The 17,282-nt window shown below is 37.7% G+C and overlaps 3 protein-coding genes across 5 annotated transcripts; 1 reads left to right on the forward strand and 2 right to left on the reverse strand.

Moving 5' to 3' along the window:
* Positions 1-931: 931 nt before the first annotated feature.
* Positions 932-8,530, reverse strand: slc34a2a (solute carrier family 34 member 2a). Of its 2 annotated transcripts, none has more exons than XM_079462766.1 (13): positions 7,960-8,530; positions 6,892-6,955; positions 6,719-6,811; positions 6,386-6,514; positions 6,142-6,285; positions 5,141-5,252; positions 4,865-5,060; positions 4,561-4,656; positions 4,373-4,460; positions 3,927-4,094; positions 3,232-3,348; positions 2,869-2,993; positions 932-2,785 (listed from the first exon to the last, which is right to left on the reverse strand). In XM_079462766.1, exons 2-13 carry the CDS (start codon positions 6,950-6,952, stop codon positions 2,231-2,233), a joined length of 1,884 nt encoding a protein of 627 aa, XP_079318892.1. In that variant the 5' UTR covers positions 6,953-6,955; positions 7,960-8,530; the 3' UTR covers positions 932-2,230. The 2 variants fall into 2 exon arrangements, with proteins under 2 accessions (XP_079318892.1, XP_079318893.1); XM_079462767.1 differs by having other exon boundaries at positions 6,142-6,301; positions 7,960-8,283.
* A 767-nt stretch (positions 8,531-9,297) lies between these two features.
* On the forward strand, positions 9,298-11,942 carry LOC306897717 (OCIA domain-containing protein 1). 2 transcript variants are annotated; one of them, XM_079462707.1, is made up of 8 exons: positions 9,298-9,636; positions 9,901-9,985; positions 10,064-10,117; positions 10,212-10,259; positions 10,343-10,472; positions 10,546-10,661; positions 10,805-10,954; positions 11,602-11,942. In XM_079462707.1, the coding sequence occupies exons 1-8, from the start codon at positions 9,577-9,579 to the stop codon at positions 11,637-11,639; spliced, it is 681 nt and encodes a 226-aa protein (XP_079318833.1). In that variant the 5' UTR covers positions 9,298-9,576; the 3' UTR covers positions 11,640-11,942. The 2 variants fall into 2 exon arrangements, with proteins under 2 accessions (XP_079318833.1, XP_079318834.1); XM_079462708.1 differs by having other exon boundaries at positions 9,316-9,630; positions 11,602-11,741.
* On the reverse strand, positions 11,832-17,231 carry chic2 (cysteine-rich hydrophobic domain 2). Its single transcript, XM_079462710.1, has 6 exons — positions 16,917-17,231; positions 16,295-16,349; positions 15,842-15,997; positions 15,307-15,363; positions 14,988-15,047; positions 11,832-13,049 (listed from the first exon to the last, which is right to left on the reverse strand). The coding sequence occupies exons 1-6, from the start codon at positions 17,042-17,044 to the stop codon at positions 12,999-13,001; spliced, it is 507 nt and encodes a 168-aa protein (XP_079318836.1). The 5' UTR covers positions 17,045-17,231; the 3' UTR covers positions 11,832-12,998.
* Between the last annotated feature and the right edge of the window lie 51 nt (positions 17,232-17,282).

The following is a 17,282-nucleotide window of genomic DNA, read 5'->3' on the forward strand; positions in this document are numbered from 1 at the left end:
CGATAATTCCGAGAGCACGTGAAGGCAGCATAAGACACCAAAAATTGTTGCACAACAATCAATTGAAAATAGATGAGTCACTTACAAGAAGTTAAAACTCAACTCATTTAATCATTAGTGATTTTTTATCATTGATGAAAGCACAAATTGACACTGCAGGGTCTTAAACTACGTTGTCAACTCTATATATTTCTCTGATAATGCAGTTTCGCAACACTGTAGGATAACATATAGCACCATAAAGATATGCTCATCAGAACAAGTTGTCCCCCCCACCTAATTATTTCTGACAATTCTTTGTCTCTGTTCTCTTCATTTCAGTTATTATTTCAGTTATTATCAATTCAGCCATTATCCTGCAGGAGCAAAATACACCTCTGAAATAATGAGGTGGTATAAACAGGTTGGGGCAAAACGTGGGTTTATGGTCTAAAATCTATCCACTCGTCATGTGTCTCTTTGATAGCATAGAAAAACAGAGAACATACAACAGATATGACCATGGTCCAAGAAGAATTATTAACCCTGATAGAGGATGCAATAAAGCTTTGGGATTGAACCTGGGGTTGAGAGTATGACATTTCTCAATAAGATAAAGATAAGATAACCCAAAAATGAACATTCTGTCATCGTTTACTCAACCTGTATGACTTTCTTCTGCAGAACACATAAGATGATATTTTGGAAAAATATAAAAACCGAACAGCACCAGAACCCATTCACTTATACAGACCGAAACCACTTTAACCCGTTCGGTTACTATCATTCTTCGAAATATCTTCTTTTGTGTTCTGCTGAAGAAAAAAGTAATTGGTATGAAATGAAAAGAGGGTGAGTAAACGATGACAGCATTTTTACTTTTAGGTAAACTATCACTTTAGATGTAGGCTCAAATTATCATTAGAAATCATAACACTACAAAACATGTCACTGATTCTGATTTCTCTCTTTATTTTGTCACAAGATTCAGCCTGTAATTCAGATGAATGGTAAAAACTCATTTAGGAGCAACCAGGAAAAAAACTTTGAGGAAATGAAAGAGACCCATTGCTACATCATGTATGTCTTATCATAACTTGAGGGTAAGCAAATGTAGACAGATTTAGCATTTTTAATGATGGTGGACTTGATCAAACCAATGAGTTTTGTTGATTAAAGTTAAATGCCATATACATTAATTTATAATTTTTTATGATTTTAAGGGGGCAGTGTGGAGATTTTAGCGGCATCTAGCAGTGAGGTTGCGAATTGCATCTAACGGCTCACTCCAACCCTCCCGTTTGTGCTATGGTGGCTCTCACAGGACAAAGATGTTCTCACATTTTCGCTTCTTTGCCGAAGGAGATAACGCATTTACAGTTTGTCTGTTCATGTCTCCTGTAGAAACAACATGGCGAATTCCATGTAAAGCGCTGGGTATACTTGACTTTCCGCATCCATGTCCGTCTGGTGCACAAACGCGACACAAAGTTTGACATATATGCACGGTAAAATGAATTTGTGCTCAACCAGACCGTCTGAGGGCAGCGATGAGTTGCATCATTCACAGACCCACTGCAAATGAATGATAGAGGAAGTAATTCGCCAATGCAAACAATCCGACCAAGACAACATAGGACAACAACCTAACTGTATGGAGATGGATATGTTTCAGCGTGTTGGTTTTATATCGTTCTTCTTCGAAAACTGCACACATGTATTGACACCTAGTGGACTAGTGCATGCGTTGTCGTACGTATCCCCTCTGCAAACTGGACCTTTAAAAGTCTACCAGATATCAGTTTCTGTTTACCATGAATATTATAATGTATGGATGAAATATGAAATAATATTCTAATAAACTACAAGGTTTTGTAGATAAAAACATGGAGAATAATTCATAGATGGATTTTAAATCTAATTTACATCAGATTTTATTTGACTGTTCTTTGTATTTCCAAAATGTGTCATTGTGTTTCATACGATTGTGTGTTTAGTAAAACCATTAACAATTTGCCGTACAAAATATTTTCATGTAAAACTGTGTTCATATAAAACACACACACACACAAATGTCTTCAAAATAAAGGGTGAACTCAAACTATTCTTTGTTTCTTTTTTGTTTGAAGTCCACCAATAAACTGTCAACATCAAGTATAAACATTCAAAACCAGTTTGAATTGGATATGTTGCAGACATGTTTGAGTGATCAAAGTATAATAAATTAATAACACGTAACCATGCAATGTGTCTATAAAGAGGTTGCCTTTAGGATTTCAGGGGCGTCCAATGTTTTCTTATCCTCTTTGATCTCCAGAGTATTTGTTGGATTGTCATACATCTCTAGTCCGTTATCCTTATTTTTGTGTTTTCCCGTCTCCTCATCTCCCGTCATAGAACTGCAGCACTTACAACAACAGCAGCAGCGAGCCCCCATAACAACGACAACTCTATCCCAGGGTTCCAGAGAGTGAGCCCACAGAGGGAGAAAGTCCCAAGATCGGAGACAGGAAGGAATCCAATGTGGTTTGTGCTTTTGTAGAACATTAACGACGATAGCGAAGAGCAGAACAACCACGATGGGGACAAGCACCCCCACTAGGACCTGCCAACCAGCCAGAGAGAGGCCAAAGACTAGAAGAGGGATGGCGAAGAAGCAGAGGATGATATAGACGATAGCGAACCACCTGTACTGGGCTGTTATGTTACCGAGAGCCTTCGCCATACGAATGGGGAGGCGTGTAAAGGGGAACGGGTACCACAGCAAGATCCCAGAGAGGTTGAAGAAGAGATGAACCAGGGCTATCTAATGATGAAAGAAGGTACACTGTGACATCATTGACTGGGTGTGCGAGTGTGTTTTTGTGCAAATTGTTACATCATGCTAACCTGTAATGAATTTGCCAGCGTTTCTCCTGGACTGGCCATGGCTGCTAGTATTGCTGTTGTGGTCGTGCCAATATTGGCTCCCAGGGACAGAGGATATACCCTTTCGATGCTTATGACACCAATGCCTGCCAACAAAAAGAACAAAGCCGTATCACATGTCGGTTGTTTGAGCATTTATTAGATAGAAGCATAGTTGTAAAAAAGTAAAACACACCCAATCATCCTCCTGAAGATAGGAAAATGTTCAACAAGATAAGTAGTATTACAAGCACTAAGTATTAATAATACCCCTCAAATTACGGGATCCTGTTTCCTCAACTTGTAAATGAAGTATACAAAGGGAATATCATATGTTGTACAGACCTACAAGAGGAGTTATAGCGGAGGTGAAGACAGAGCTGCTCTGCACAATAAATGTCATTCCGGCTCCCACTATGATCGCAATGTATCCAGTCAACCATCCAAACGGGAATGGAAAATCTGTCAAAGTGTTTAAGATGTTAAGTAAAATGTCAAACTCTTATCAAACATAAAGGGACAGTCTACCCAGAAATTTAAATTCTGTCATCATCCACACTCATTCAAACTCCTCTGCAGAACACAAAAGAAGATATTTTGATGAAAGTTGGAAACCAAACAACACCGGCCTCCATTTACTTCCATTGTATGGCTTCAAAGGCAATGATACATTTCTTTAAATGTCTTCTTTTGTGTTCAATAGAAAAAGAGTCATACAGGTTTGGAATTACATTAGGGAATGAAGAATTCATCTTTTGGGAGAACTGTCCCTTTAAAAGTTATGAAATGTCCTTCTTGTATATTTTAAGGGAATAGTTCACTCAAAAATGAAAATCTATATACATTTCTTTGTTTGGTTGAACACAGAGAAAAATATTTTTGTCCAAATATCTTTCTCTGTGTTCATCAGAACAAAGAAATGTACACAGATTTGAAACAACATGAAGGTGGGTAAATATGACTGTTTTTTTGGGGGGGTAAACTATCCCTTTAACATGCTAATATGTTCTCTGGTTAAAAATGAGCTGTGGGATGCTGACCAGTGTTGATAATCTTCTTGATGACTACAGCCACCTGGCCCTTGAGCATTGAGTTCAGCAGCTTCACGATCACAATGAGGCAAGTGCACAGCAACAGCAAAGAGCAGAACAGTAAAATCAGACCCACTGACAGGTCAGAGAGGGTTGTGTTTATGAAGATGTGATGACCTGTGTGGATAGAGGGAGAGGAACATATCTCAATCGATTTTAAAGGAACAGCACAATTTCTGTATCCAAATGGAATATAATACATTTATTAAACACTGTTTTTTAAATGGTTCATTGTTTTGTATTTTATTTAATAGTTGAAAACGAATTATTGTTTGATGATCGATAGACTGATAAACATAAATATATACTTGAGCTGCATGAAGAGTAGGCAACTCAAAGCATTTCATAAGTACTGTTATTATAATGCTTTAAAACTAATATAATCAGAATCTCACATTTTTTTATGTTAAAAATTTCTGTAACATTTTTCAGTTCCCAACAAGACCCATCAGTGCAGTTTTGTATTGTCACATTCTGTAGAGTCTAGAAAAACACAAATGTCAGAAGAACACGTGAGTTTGGCACATTCTAGCATTTTCCATAAATAATTTCCTCTTGGTCTTAATCTAATCAAAATAATTACGGTGTTTTGGAAGGTCTGGCACCACATCTTGATAAGAGATTTGTTTTTTGCTTCAGGATCTCCGGTAGCAATGCCGCTTATTACAGTCTTATCCAGCTACAGAAAAATTTAAATTAAAACAAAGACAAAAAAACAAAATTATTTCTTTATTTCTGCTTGTAATCTTTTACTAATCTGATTTCAGATTATTAATCTATTATCCTATTTGTTAACAGCAACCCGCATAGCTTTATACTGAAGAAAGGGGCAATATCACTGCATGTAAGCTATTTACTCTCTTCCTGCTCTTTATTGTAATACACACCTCTATGATAGAGAGGGTAAGCGGGTCGGTAATGACGTTCAGGAGGTCAGGTGCGTTTTCTCCACTTTGAATGTTGAATGACTTCACAATGAGTTCCGTGAGTTTCACCAGGTAACCTGTGGCAACCTCCAGTGGCAACAGCACAAGGACGGAAAGCCAGTTGAAGAAATCGTGCACAGTGGCACCTCCAAATGCCCTGGACAGATAAAAGCCAATATGTTATATTCTCTTTATATTAATTCATGCAATCATACACAGGCCTGTTCTCATCATTACCTGCGGAACTTTGCCCTGTCGCCAACTTGTGTCATGGCCACTACTGTATTTGTGACTGATGTACCAATGTTGGTCCCCATGATCACAGGAACAGCGGTTGAGACTTTAAGCACTGTTGAGGGAGGGGTTGATTAATAGTGACCTGACTCTGTGATTCAATAGAAGATGTGATTGCTTAAATAATATTTTTTAAAAGTTAAATTACAGTAAATTATATAATGGCACAGTTGTCATTAGAAGAATGAAAATAATGTGATACATCACAACAAATATTACATAATAATTGACTGTACAAGTCATTGTAATTGTAAGTAATTGTAGCTTTAATATTATACATTGAAAAGTTATTATATTAACGATTATAATAATTTCCATGACTTACTGATCACCTTTTTCAGGGAAATTAATGTGAAATTAATTTATTGAGTAGAATAACATTAATCTTTTCATTATTATTATTATTAATATAAAGAAAAAATTATAATAAGGATGAAGATGATGATAATAATATAAGTATTAAATTCTTGTTATATTATGATTATTATAAATAAATACAAAATTATCATAATTGATTACCAGCAAATCTACAATATTGCAATGCATATCATTAAATACAATTTTAACTAATATAATTAAAATATAATTGAATTTCGCTAAATATAAATGAACTGTACTTTTTTATAATAAATACATTAAAATTATAATAGAGTTTTAATCATTTAAATAAATTGTACAATATAAAAAATGGTGCTATATAGCACTTAGAGTGTTTTTTTGCTCGTAATCATATGGGAACCACTTTTATGTTCTATAAAGCACCATATCTTGGTGCTTCAGTGGTTCGGAAGTTCTGGTGCTATATAGAACCGTGTCCATATAAAGAACCTTTAAAGCCCCTTTATGGTTCTTCAGCGGTTCTATATAGCACCTCAATCATCCCAAAGAACCACTGAAGAACCAAAATATGCTTTTATTTTACACTAAAAGTGATTCATACTCACATCCAGACGACACCATGCTGACCACAATTGATGAAGAGGTACTGGAGCTCTGGACCAGGAGAGTTACCAGCATCCCAATCACCAGACCTGCCAAAGGATTTGACAGCACTGCATTGTCCTGGAATATGTCCCCTGCTGCTTTACCTGATGAAACACAATACTTTGCATGATCAATGAATGCAAAAAAGGTTCAATTAGATTCCAACCTGTGTTGGTGTGTTATAGGTGGGCATTTTAATGGTACCTCCAACAAGCTGAAAGCCCGAGCTGAGGATGTCCAGTGCGCAAACAAATATGTACAGCAAACCGACCAGACCAATAAGCTTTCCTACTGTGATTAGAACTCGGAGGATTTTCCCTTTAGTGTCCAGATCTAAGTGAAATACAGAAAAAAAAGTTTAATACTTATTTATCCTTGTGAATTTATTTCACATTGGGGTAATGGTAAGGTCATGGGGTTCATATCAATATACAAACTGATAAAATGTAGCCTTTGTTGAATTCCTTGTCAGTTGCTCTAAATAAAAGTGTCTAATAATTTAATAAATAACACAGTACAAAGCTATATGCAGCTTACCTGCCCATTTAACCCCAGTGTCCTGCAATTCAGGAAGATCCCAGGGATCATCCTCAATGAGAGGTGCTGTGGAGAGGGACTTTTTAGCTGGACCTGAGAAAAGTGTTAGACACTTTAGTTTTTCAATTATAAACAGACTCATATTTTTCAGTTTAAATGGTCACTGTACCTACCATCAAGTTGTTCTGTTGGCATCTCTTCAGAACGTGTCTCCATCTTGAAGTGAGGTGCCATTGTCTGTGATACACACACACACATCCGGTGTCATTGTTTTACTGATGTTTTCTCAGTTTTAAGGACATGAGTAGTTTGATATTAGATCATATGAGACATTATGTATACTGTATAAACAGTATTTACTTTGAAATAACACAGTAAAATATTACATTTACATTTAGTCATTTAGCAGACGCTTTTATCCAAAGCGACTTACAGATGAGGAAACATTGGAAGCAATTATAACAACATAGGCAACAAAATTCATAAGTGCATCAAACTAGTCCATTAAGCACAGTATACAAAGCTAAGAATAGTGAAGTTAGTATTTTTTTTTAAATATTATTTGTTGTATTTTGTTGGTTCAACGTAACCTACAATTTTAAGCAGATTGAACTTTGAATGACGTATGAAATATTTTAAAGGCAACCAGGTAATTTTTTTCTGGGAATATGATTGGTCTGAAAACAGTGAGAAGGTTTTATTTGAACATACTATTCGTAGAAAAGTGTTGCGATTTTACGCTAACCCATGTATTCAATATTTGAGAAAGGACTAAACATTCATTCAGTTGAAATACGTTTCAAGTTTATTTTATGCATTATAAACTAACAATAAGTTACAAACATTCCTTTTTACGGAATCATAAGATTTCCATTATTATTACGTTATTAATAATACAATTATGCAAAATAATTATCTAAGTAAATGGACAGGACAAATCAAAGCTTCCTCAATTGATCAAACTCATATGGTTGTGTATTGATTTCTGTATTGTACCACATACAGTAATTTACCACCAGCTTTTTCCACTGACACCAGACAGAATATGAACAACTTCAATCTCATTCTTATTTAACACAACCTTTTTACAATAAGAAACACTGCAAATAACTTGGTCTTTAATTTAATTCTACACGATGTGCTATTGGCACATCTCATGTTAAAATTTAAAAAAAAATGGCCATTCCTTGATAAAATTTAATTAAGGCAGATCTTACAACCAGGATGAAGATAACACTCACCTGAGGTGTAGTGGGGTTGTCCGTGTTGAGTTTTCAAAGCCCACTATCAGTGGGAACAAAATCTGTCCGGACAGTTGACAGAAAAATAAAATACTTCCAAATTCTCTTTGTCTTCTTGGAGTGAGTTCACCTTCAGCGCCTAGAAGTCAAGTACTTGCTCTATCTATGCGCTTCACCAAATCCCCTCTCGACCTGTCTCGCCAGTTCCAAAGGGTACCAAATATGTGACTAAAACTAAATATACCACAGCCAGAACACAGGATTGTGTCTAAGAGGTGCGCATTTGCCCCATTATTTCCTTTTAAATGTATTCTTCAGAGTGATGGTCTACATGTGCTCTGTTAGTGGCATTTATAGCCACCAGAAGATCATTGAGGATTCCCTGTCCAAGGTTTACCACGTCAGTGATAACGCTCTGGGAGGGGACGCGTGCACAGTGCCATGATTCACTGCCTGTCTCCTTTTTGTCTGTTCGTCTGGTTTCCAATGTTTGTAATGTAAAACTCTTCAAGAAGCAATGTGCAACATAACCTCTGTGATGTTGTGGCATGTTTGTGTCAATGCTCACTGTGGCACATTAGATTAAGTTGGCGTTAAACTTGCCACGTCGATTATGTCTCTGTATCCTATGTGTGAGGTCATGAACTGTATGTGTGTGTGTGGTCCTGGTTAACCTTACAGTGTGGGGACAAATCAAACACTGTACACTGAATCTAGGGCACTAATCGATAGATGGACATTCTTGTCATACCATCACAACAGAATTCCAATCGGTTTCTAAACAAATTGGGTGATTATTATGAGTCATGGGGGAAATAATGTACTGTATCTATCTAGATTATATGAATACATCATAAATAATCCACTATGAAGCATTATAAATCAAGATAATCTCTGTGTAACTATGCATGTAACTATGCATTGAAAAGTTCAACTGCAGTGCTCTCTGCTGGCTAGAAAGCACTAGTCAAGGGTTTGCTGTCCACAATATTGTGCCTAGACACCAAGCAAATCTCAAGTAGTTTTTCTGTAACTTCATAGCAGAATTTCATATTATGTGAGAGTTACTAAATTCCTTTAATGGAGTTTCTATCTACCTCAAGGGGAAGATCGATATCTTTGAAATGGCTTGCTAATAAATAGAAAATAACCGACCAACAAATAAACCTGCTCGTGAGCTCAAATTGCATATATACTATATATCTATAGTATGCGGTTAGCACTAACTAGGTTACTTCGATTACTTCATGTAAACGAACACTCGCAACATTAGATCAATGCACTCGAAGGTGCTTGTTTCCATTTAAACCGCAAGGCGGCAGCAAACAAACACGTGTTCTCCATTAAAACCATCGAGGAAGAAGGTTCCAGATTTGACATTTGTGTGTCAGAGCTGCCGGTATCACGAGTCGGACGTCATCATGCAACAGCGTTTTTGGCAAGTTTAACAATCATAGGTAGTTTAAGTGGTTAGAATAAGGTAAGGGTTAGGGAGTGGGCAAGGGTAAAGGTTTCGTAAGATTTGAAACACCAAGGATTTAGTCAAAAACAACAAGCCACGCCCACGGATCTGACTCGAAACGCCAAGGATTTAGCGAGAGATACATCGGCTGCGCAATGTCCCAACAGCCTGAGGCGGGTTTCACGAATCCTGGACGATCAGGACAAAAAGTATTGGTGTGTTATGAAAAAACGTAATAAAACATAACAGGAATTTACCAGCTTTGTAGACATCTCTATCTCTAATGCTGAATACTGTTGGAAATTTACAACATTTCGACAAAATCGTGTTGTATAATTTGTAACACTTTGGACGACCATACAATCTGATTTATATGTCTCGGTCTGTCTGCTTCTCTCTCTTTACCTCACTTGACTGATGTAACACTACAGTGCTTTTTAAGGGTGCATATACACACATGCATATGTGTGTGTTTGTAGGGTCCCATAGGAATTGACTACATTCCCACTGAGGAAGAGGGGAGAGTCTTCAGGGATTGCAATCAGGAGAGCTTCTGGTACAGATGTGAGTGCACATATATTGCTGAACATTATCCTTATGTTTTGTTTTTTGTGAAAATTAAACTTCTCTTAACACATACAGCTGTACCTATATCAGTCATCAGCATGGCTCTTACTCAGTTCCTGATCTCTAGACGTGAGTATCTTGTAGGACAAAACATTAAATTATTAAATGATCTCCAAAGGGTTCTGGTTAGTGGTAATCCAATGTTTTGATATGTTTTTATTAGGTGCACTTACCGCTTCGGGTAGATTTGGTTCTTTGCCCAAAGTAGCATGTAAGTAAAATGTCTGTCTATCTATAGTAATGTCAATAGAAATACCTTATAGTGGGAGTATCTATGTGTGTGTTTGGTGTTAGTTGCTGGTGTTTGTGGCTACCTCGGAGGAAAGATGTCATATATGAAGACTTGTACTGAGAAGTTCAAGACGTTGGAGAATTCTCCGCTGGGAGAGGCACTGAGGCAAAGAGAGCAGCATCGCCTGCCAATGTAAACACAGCGCACACAAACATACACAACTAACACAAATAAATAAGCCTAACACGTTATACTTTTCTCTCAGGATTCCTCGCGGGCAGCCTGAGTTAAGTGATTTAGACAAAACTCAGTCATTCTCCTATGAAAAAGATGGCACTTACAGCGACTCCATGACCTCAGCATATGACACACGACTCTCTGGTAACTAAGCATCTTCATCGGTTTGCGTAATTTGCCACAGTACCTGTGGTGTCTGTAGAGACTAATAAAGTGGGGACCACATTTATACATTTTGCACACATATTCAGTTTAAAACTGTTAAAAACCACCCCTAAATCCAACAGAGCCATCGCACATCGAGGAGGACATACAAAAGAAACCAATTCTGTACGAAGATCTACAGACTCGCAACAGAGAGAACTATGATATCACAGTGAATCAGAAAGCAGGCGTACAGATAAAGCATCCGGCTGACGTCGCAGCAGCCAAAAAAGGTGAGACGTGTAAATGAATTGTTCCACCACAGGACTGATGGCTGTAAATCTCAGTAGTTACAGGATGAATAAGTTTGCTTAATAAATTTATGTAAATTATTTATGTCAGTTATTTAAAGGTCCAACCCCCTTTTTGTACCATAGTCGGCGATTCATGGCTGTGTTTACCAGGAAATAATATCAGTCTTTCAACGCATTTATAAAAATTTGTGCTGTCAAACGATTAATCAAAATAAATGGCATCCAAAATAAGTTTGTGTTTATATAATATATGTTTGTGTACTGTGCATATTAAGTTTGTATTATAAAAACATACACGCATTTATTTAAGAAAAATTTAAAATGATTGAATGTTTATGAATAAAAGTAAATATAAATTAATAACATGTTTCCTAAATGTATATATAAGTGTGTATGTAATTGTGTTTATAAATACAAAACTAATGTGCACAGTACACAGACATCTACTAAGTAAACACAAACCTTTATTCTAGATGCGATTACTTACAATGACTTGTTTGACAACGCTAAATGTAAATTATTCTGTTGTTGTCCGCAATAAATGCCAAAGAACCTACCTACATTATATAATGGAAATGTTATAGAGGTAAATCCTCCATTAATCTCTGTTTTTAATCTATAAACAGGAAAGAAGAATATATATGGAGACACTTGGGAAGAGTGAGAGTCGCTCTAGATTCACTAGCTCCTATATAAAAATGGTGTGTGCTGTAGTCAACAAAGGTATTTTAAAATAAAGAAATAAAGTGCATTTACATGACATAACTATGCAGTTGTTAAGGTGTTTGAAATGATTATTATATAATTACAAAACATACTATATATCTCTACATTTACATATGAAAGGAAATGTAATAAATATCAAGTTGGGCATATTTTATTTCTGTACACACATTGTACATAAATACACAGAAATAATATTTGAAAAATAAAGATGATGTCCCTGGGATTTGGGATGACATCAGACAAGAGAGGGCATTGTACTGTCAGTAATATCAGTACACACGCACACACGTAATAGTATTTAGGTTTTGAAGGACCTAAAAAGTGAGTTATCGGACCCGAATGCCTTATAAACCTACATTTGCACAAATATAGTTCCCCAAGAGAAAGGCCTGCAGGCAGCAAAACTTGTGAGGTCTGTTTGAACAAATATTTTAACCTGACTCTTGAAACAAAGCTCAACAATGTTAAATGTAAAAAATTAATTTATTATCCGTTCTGCCTTAAACAAGCTCCAACATAAGTGGATTTAACAAATTATACTGGAGAAGTTATTAAGTGTGACCGTCACTAATAACTGATAATATAATGCATATTTTAATATTTTGAATCTGATCCAACTCACAAATTGCTTGATTTGTTTAACATGAGAGAATGAGAAGATATTTCTTGTAGCCGGACAGAAACAATCACCCACACACACAATTCAAGACAAACATTCGCTGTTTATCTCTTTAAACAGAGCAAATAAACATTGCTAAAAAATACTCCAAAAAAAGAGAACAGCAGAAACATGTATTCTGTACTGCATCACTACCCCATTGGTGCACCTGGAGCCCATCAGGCCCTTGACATTAACTAGACCTGTAAAAGTCCGTAAGAGTCTAGTTGGTGCGTGGCACAGTCAGTATTTGATTGTCTTTGTATAATGTTGATAATATGTGAGAGGGAGACATGGAGAACCATGTATTGTGCAGGGACCGTTTCATTCTCCAATTTACTCCTCATGGATCACCCTGGTCCGTTCCACAGTGATTCAGGTGGTAGTCAGCAACAGGAATCCACTTGTGCAGATTGTGTGATGTGTGTCAGTTTACAGCTTTGGGAGTTTTGTCGCGGCCTCTTTGAAGACTCTGTGTGGGTTGTAAACAGTGCTTTTCTCTGTGAGGAGTGTGGTAAGTGGCGCTCGTATGTGAACAGAGTCTGTGTGGAGGGTAAGGGTATGAGGCAACCATGACAGTACCGGAGAAAGGCACCTCGGGAAGACCACGCCGGAGGCTTAAATTCAGCTCTGCCACTGCTAATCCGGCCTAAAGATGGGAATCTTGGGTAGAAACTCTATTAAAATGACCTGTCCAGTGAAGAGAAAAGTGAAAGTTTAAAACTGCAAATACAATTCTACATAAGTGTAACACGTCATCATCGATTAGTTAAATTTAATCTGTTTGACGTGAACCCCTCACATTTTTGTATATGAAGTAGTGAGTGTACAGCTTGTATAACAGTGTAAATCCCTCAACACACAGCCATTAATGTATAAACCGCTGGCAACAGAAGTGAGTATAAATGAAAATGTCCAAATAGGGTCCAATTAGCCACTTTCCAACCCCCGATGTCAAGTGATTTGTTAGTGTTACAAAGTCTCAGGTGTGAATGGGGAGTAGGTGTGTTAAATATGGTGTTATCGCTCTCACTCTCTCATACTGGTCACTGGAAGTTCAACATGGCACCTCATTGCAAAGAACTCTCTGAGGATCTGCAAAATGTATTGTTGCTCCACATAGGGTTTTAGGGAAATGTCCTCTTAAAAGAAGTCTGATAATTAATATTTCTAAATAAAATAAAAAAACTACTAACATGCAAACAACAATTTAAATGTAACAATAAAAATGCTATATAACAATAAAAATCATAAACAGAAAACAGTGTTTCTAACTAAATTAGCCTTTCCATGCCATTGTCACCTTTTCACTTTCATACCAGAACTACTATCTTTAAATAATTGCCCAATTTAAACGTTGTTCATTGCTAAATGTGGCAGTCCGGATCCAGACCGCGGTCCACCTATTGAGGATGACTGGCCTAGGCTATAAGAAGATTGCCAAGACCCTGAAACTGAGCTGCAGCATGGTGGCCAAGAACATACAGCGGTTTAACAGGACAGGTCTAGCCATGGTCGACCAAAGAAGTTGAGTGCACGTGCTCAGCGTCATATCCAGAGGTTGTCTTTGGGGAAATAGACGTATGAGTACTGCCAGCATTGCTGCAGAGGTTGAAGGGGTGGGGGGGTCAGCCTGTCAGTGCTCCGACCATATGCCGCACACTGCATCAAATTGGTCTGCATGGCTGTCGTCCTAGAAGGAAGCCTCTTCTTAAGATGATGCACCAGAAAGCTCGCAAACAGTTTGCTGAAGACAAGCAGACTAAGGACATGGATAACTGGAATCATGTCCTGTGGTCTGAGGAGACCAAGATATAATTATTTGGTTCATATTGTGTCAAGCGTGTGTGGCGGCAGCCAGGTGATGAGAACAAAGACAAGTGTGTCTTGCCTGGAGTCAAGCGTGGTGGTGGGAGTGTCATGGTCTGGGGCTGCATGAGTGCTAGCGGCACTGGGGAGCTACAGGTCAGTGAGGGAACCATGAATTCCAACATGTACTGTGACATACTGAAGCAGAGCATGATCCCCTCCCTTTGGAGACCGGGCCACAGGGCAGTATTCCAACATGACGACCCTAAACACACCTAAAGAAGCTGAGGGTAAAGGTGATGGACTGGCCAAGCAAGTCTGTGGAGGACTGCAAGGTCTCTAACATCCACCAGCTCTGTGATGTCGCGTTGGAGTGGAAGAGGTCTGCAGTGGCAACCTGTGAAGCTCTGGTGAACTCCATGCCCAAGAGGGTTAAGGCAGTGCTGGAAAATAATGGTGGCCACACAAAATATTGACACTTTGGGCCCAATTTGGACATTTTCACTTCGATGTGTACTCACTTTTGTCAGGGTTTAGACATTAATGGCTGCGTGTTGAGTCATTTTGAGGGGACAGCAAATGTACACTGTTATACAAACTATACACTCACTACTTTACATTGAAGAAATGACACTCTGCTAAAGTGTTCTCACATGAAAAGATATAATAATATATTTACAAAAATGCGAGTGGTGTACTCACTTCTGTGAGATACTGTATATTTAAATCATGCAATTCACAAGTGTGTACATTCCTTCGAAATGAAAAGCTACATGGAAACCCTGAACTGTGTTACTGAGCGTGTGCGTTTATGCTTACATATTCCATCATGTTGTTGGTTTCACACTTCCTTTTGCTGAGTCTCCAATCCAAAGAGAGCTGAATGAATAATGAAAAACTAATAAATTTAGCATCTGACGTATAGGCGGTTTCAGCAGCAACATAAAAAAAACATTACACGGCCCAAACTTGACTTACGATAGAATAACTATTCAGCAGTTTTAATGTAATTCAATACATATAGAATACATATACATATACATACAATACACATACATATAGAATACAATACATATGGTTATATTATTACCAAACACAGAACGGAAAACAAATAGATCTCAAGCATACTTATACATACCTTGTTATACAATCTGCTGTTTTCCCACTCCAATAACTTCTCTATGGATCTTCGTGTCTACAGATTCAAAAGACAGTATTAGACGTTTCACAATTCAATACAAGACTGTTTGTTATTTTATGATGCTTTTGTTTGTGGACAAAATAGAAATATATTATATATAGATATTTAGGGTTCGATGGAAGATAAGCTCTGTCGAAAAACTAACAAACCGAGTTTAAGGCAATAGGCCCAGATGTATTATTTGAGTTGTAAATCATCTCTGAATGGTAGGTGGAACTATTTGTCTAGGTGGATGTTCTGTACGTATAATTATGTCAGATGTGCTTTGTGCAATACTTTCAGGAGTGTGTGTGTTTATTGTTTATTCGGCACAAACATAAACTTCCATATTATTTTTGTGAGCATACAAAATAGTGAACATTATTTTCTATGACTATGTTGGTAACCAACAGAATACCTCAAACGGTGACAATGGAGCTTAGCTTGAATTGAATCCGAGACATTCTTAATTTAAGAGCGACGCTGAACTCACCCTTTTGCTAAGACAGATGACCGGCCACAGACTAAAGCCCAGAGTACAGCAACAGCACAGACAACCACACAACAGCCAGCGCACATTCACAGGAAGAGCTTTCCGCAGACAGCTGTTCACACGGTTTATGCTGGCCTTGAACTCCTCTGGTGCTACCTAGAAATACACAGACAGCGATGGATATTAGTATCATGTTGTGAAACTGAAACAATAAAGCATACAAGGACATTCCTGCTTCCATTCGAACAGGTAATAAAATAAATGTGCTACAGATAGACACGAATATATATTTCAGAGTCAAATCTACTTTTGTGATCATTTGTTATTTTTATTATATAATAATGGGGGAACAATCTGATGGGTACCATCTTAAGTCTATTAAACTTATGCATTAACTTCATAACACCATGTTTTTTTTCCAGAAGACAGAAATTGCATTCATGTGACACTCACCTTTCCTGTAAGAGCTGAGGGAAACTCTGACTCAAATTTATTGCTCAGTCCAAACCTGTCGTGAGAGAAACGTTCATTTGAGTTTTATAATATTTTAGTATTTTAATTAGGCTTATTTCACATAAACCCAAAGTGGACGTTACTTTGTAATAAATACTGTGAAGGACTGCATATGTTTTATTCATTAAATGTTCTCAAAACCTAGTAAACGAGCTGCCAAGAGAGAATCTGTGGTCCAGATTTTTCACTAGAAAGCTCAAAATGCTCTCTAGGAAACTTGGGACCATGCTTAACCATGGTTTTACTCTAATAACGTTCTTACTAGTCCAACAACCACGTTTTGGCGTATTGATCATTATTTGAATTACAACACAAATACCATGTTATATTACAATAAGTGAGATCATGGGACATGACATGGTTACTATGGTTTAACTACGAATACCATAGTTTACCATACCATGCTTTCTATAGTAAAACCATGGTTAGCTTTCGAAAGGGTTAAGATAAGCTGTTGTGTGTTGGCTCTGACGATACCGATCACAGTCTCGTGTTACTTAAGAGTGAAAATGTTGATTGATAATCTATATATGACTACGTCCAGAGCCGCCGGGCGTCTTACACAGTGACGTGTCCGGATCCGCGCACGACCACCGGGTCCGGAGCGTATTTGAGCAGCTGCTCTTCCGCGGCCCTGTCCTCGTCTTCCTCTTCCTCCTCCTCGTAAATCTCATCAAAGTCCTCCATCATCGCCTCCCGCCTCGGCCTCTATGCTTCCCGAGAGAAGCGCCGAGAAAAAACGCGTTTCGCACACGTTACGCAAATATTGGCGATAACGTATATCATACGGCCTCGCTGAGAAACGATCATTGAGACGGTACAGAAATCCGGAGCAAGTATCAACATCCGCCTTAAGTCTCGTGTCCTGTTGAGTATCGCGAGATTATGTAGTTCGCGTCCGGATCGACTGCCTTGGAGCTTTCTGGTG

The sequence above is a fragment of the Barbatula barbatula genome (genome assembly GCF_947034865.1).
Source record: "Barbatula barbatula genome assembly, chromosome: 8".
NCBI lineage: Eukaryota > Metazoa > Chordata > Actinopteri > Cypriniformes > Nemacheilidae > Barbatula > Barbatula barbatula.

What these genes read in the sequence shown, in the direction of transcription:
- chic2 (XM_079462710.1), bottom strand. Translation starts at nt 17,044, where the DNA reads ATGATGGAGGACTTTGATGAGATTTACGAGGAGGAGGAAGAGGAAGAC. An exon ending in TCATCTGTCTTAGCAAAAGG is followed by an intron (nt 15,364 to 15,841) that starts GTGAGTTCAGCG and finishes TTGAATCTGTAG; the next exon opens with ACACGAAGATCCATAGAGAA. An exon ending in ACAGCAGATTGTATAACAAG is followed by an intron (nt 15,048 to 15,306) that starts GTATGTATAAGT and finishes TTATTCATTCAG; the next exon opens with CTCTCTTTGGATTGGAGACT.
- LOC306897717 (XM_079462707.1), top strand. Translation starts at nt 9,577, where the DNA reads ATGTCCCAACAGCCTGAGGCGGGTTTCACGAATCCTGGACGATCAGGA. An exon ending in GGAGAGCTTCTGGTACAGAT is followed by an intron (nt 9,986 to 10,063) that starts GTGAGTGCACAT and finishes TAACACATACAG; the next exon opens with CTGTACCTATATCAGTCATC. An exon ending in TCAGTTCCTGATCTCTAGAC is followed by an intron (nt 10,118 to 10,211) that starts GTGAGTATCTTG and finishes TGTTTTTATTAG; the next exon opens with GTGCACTTACCGCTTCGGGT.
- slc34a2a (XM_079462766.1), bottom strand. Translation starts at nt 6,952, where the DNA reads ATGGCACCTCACTTCAAGATGGAGACACGTTCTGAAGAGATGCCAACA. An exon ending in TTACCCTCTCTATCATAGAG is followed by an intron (nt 4,657 to 4,864) that starts GTGTGTATTACA and finishes ATTTTTCTGTAG; the next exon opens with CTGGATAAGACTGTAATAAG. An exon ending in GCCAGACCTTCCAAAACACC is followed by an intron (nt 4,461 to 4,560) that starts GTAATTATTTTG and finishes GTGTTTTTCTAG; the next exon opens with ACTCTACAGAATGTGACAAT.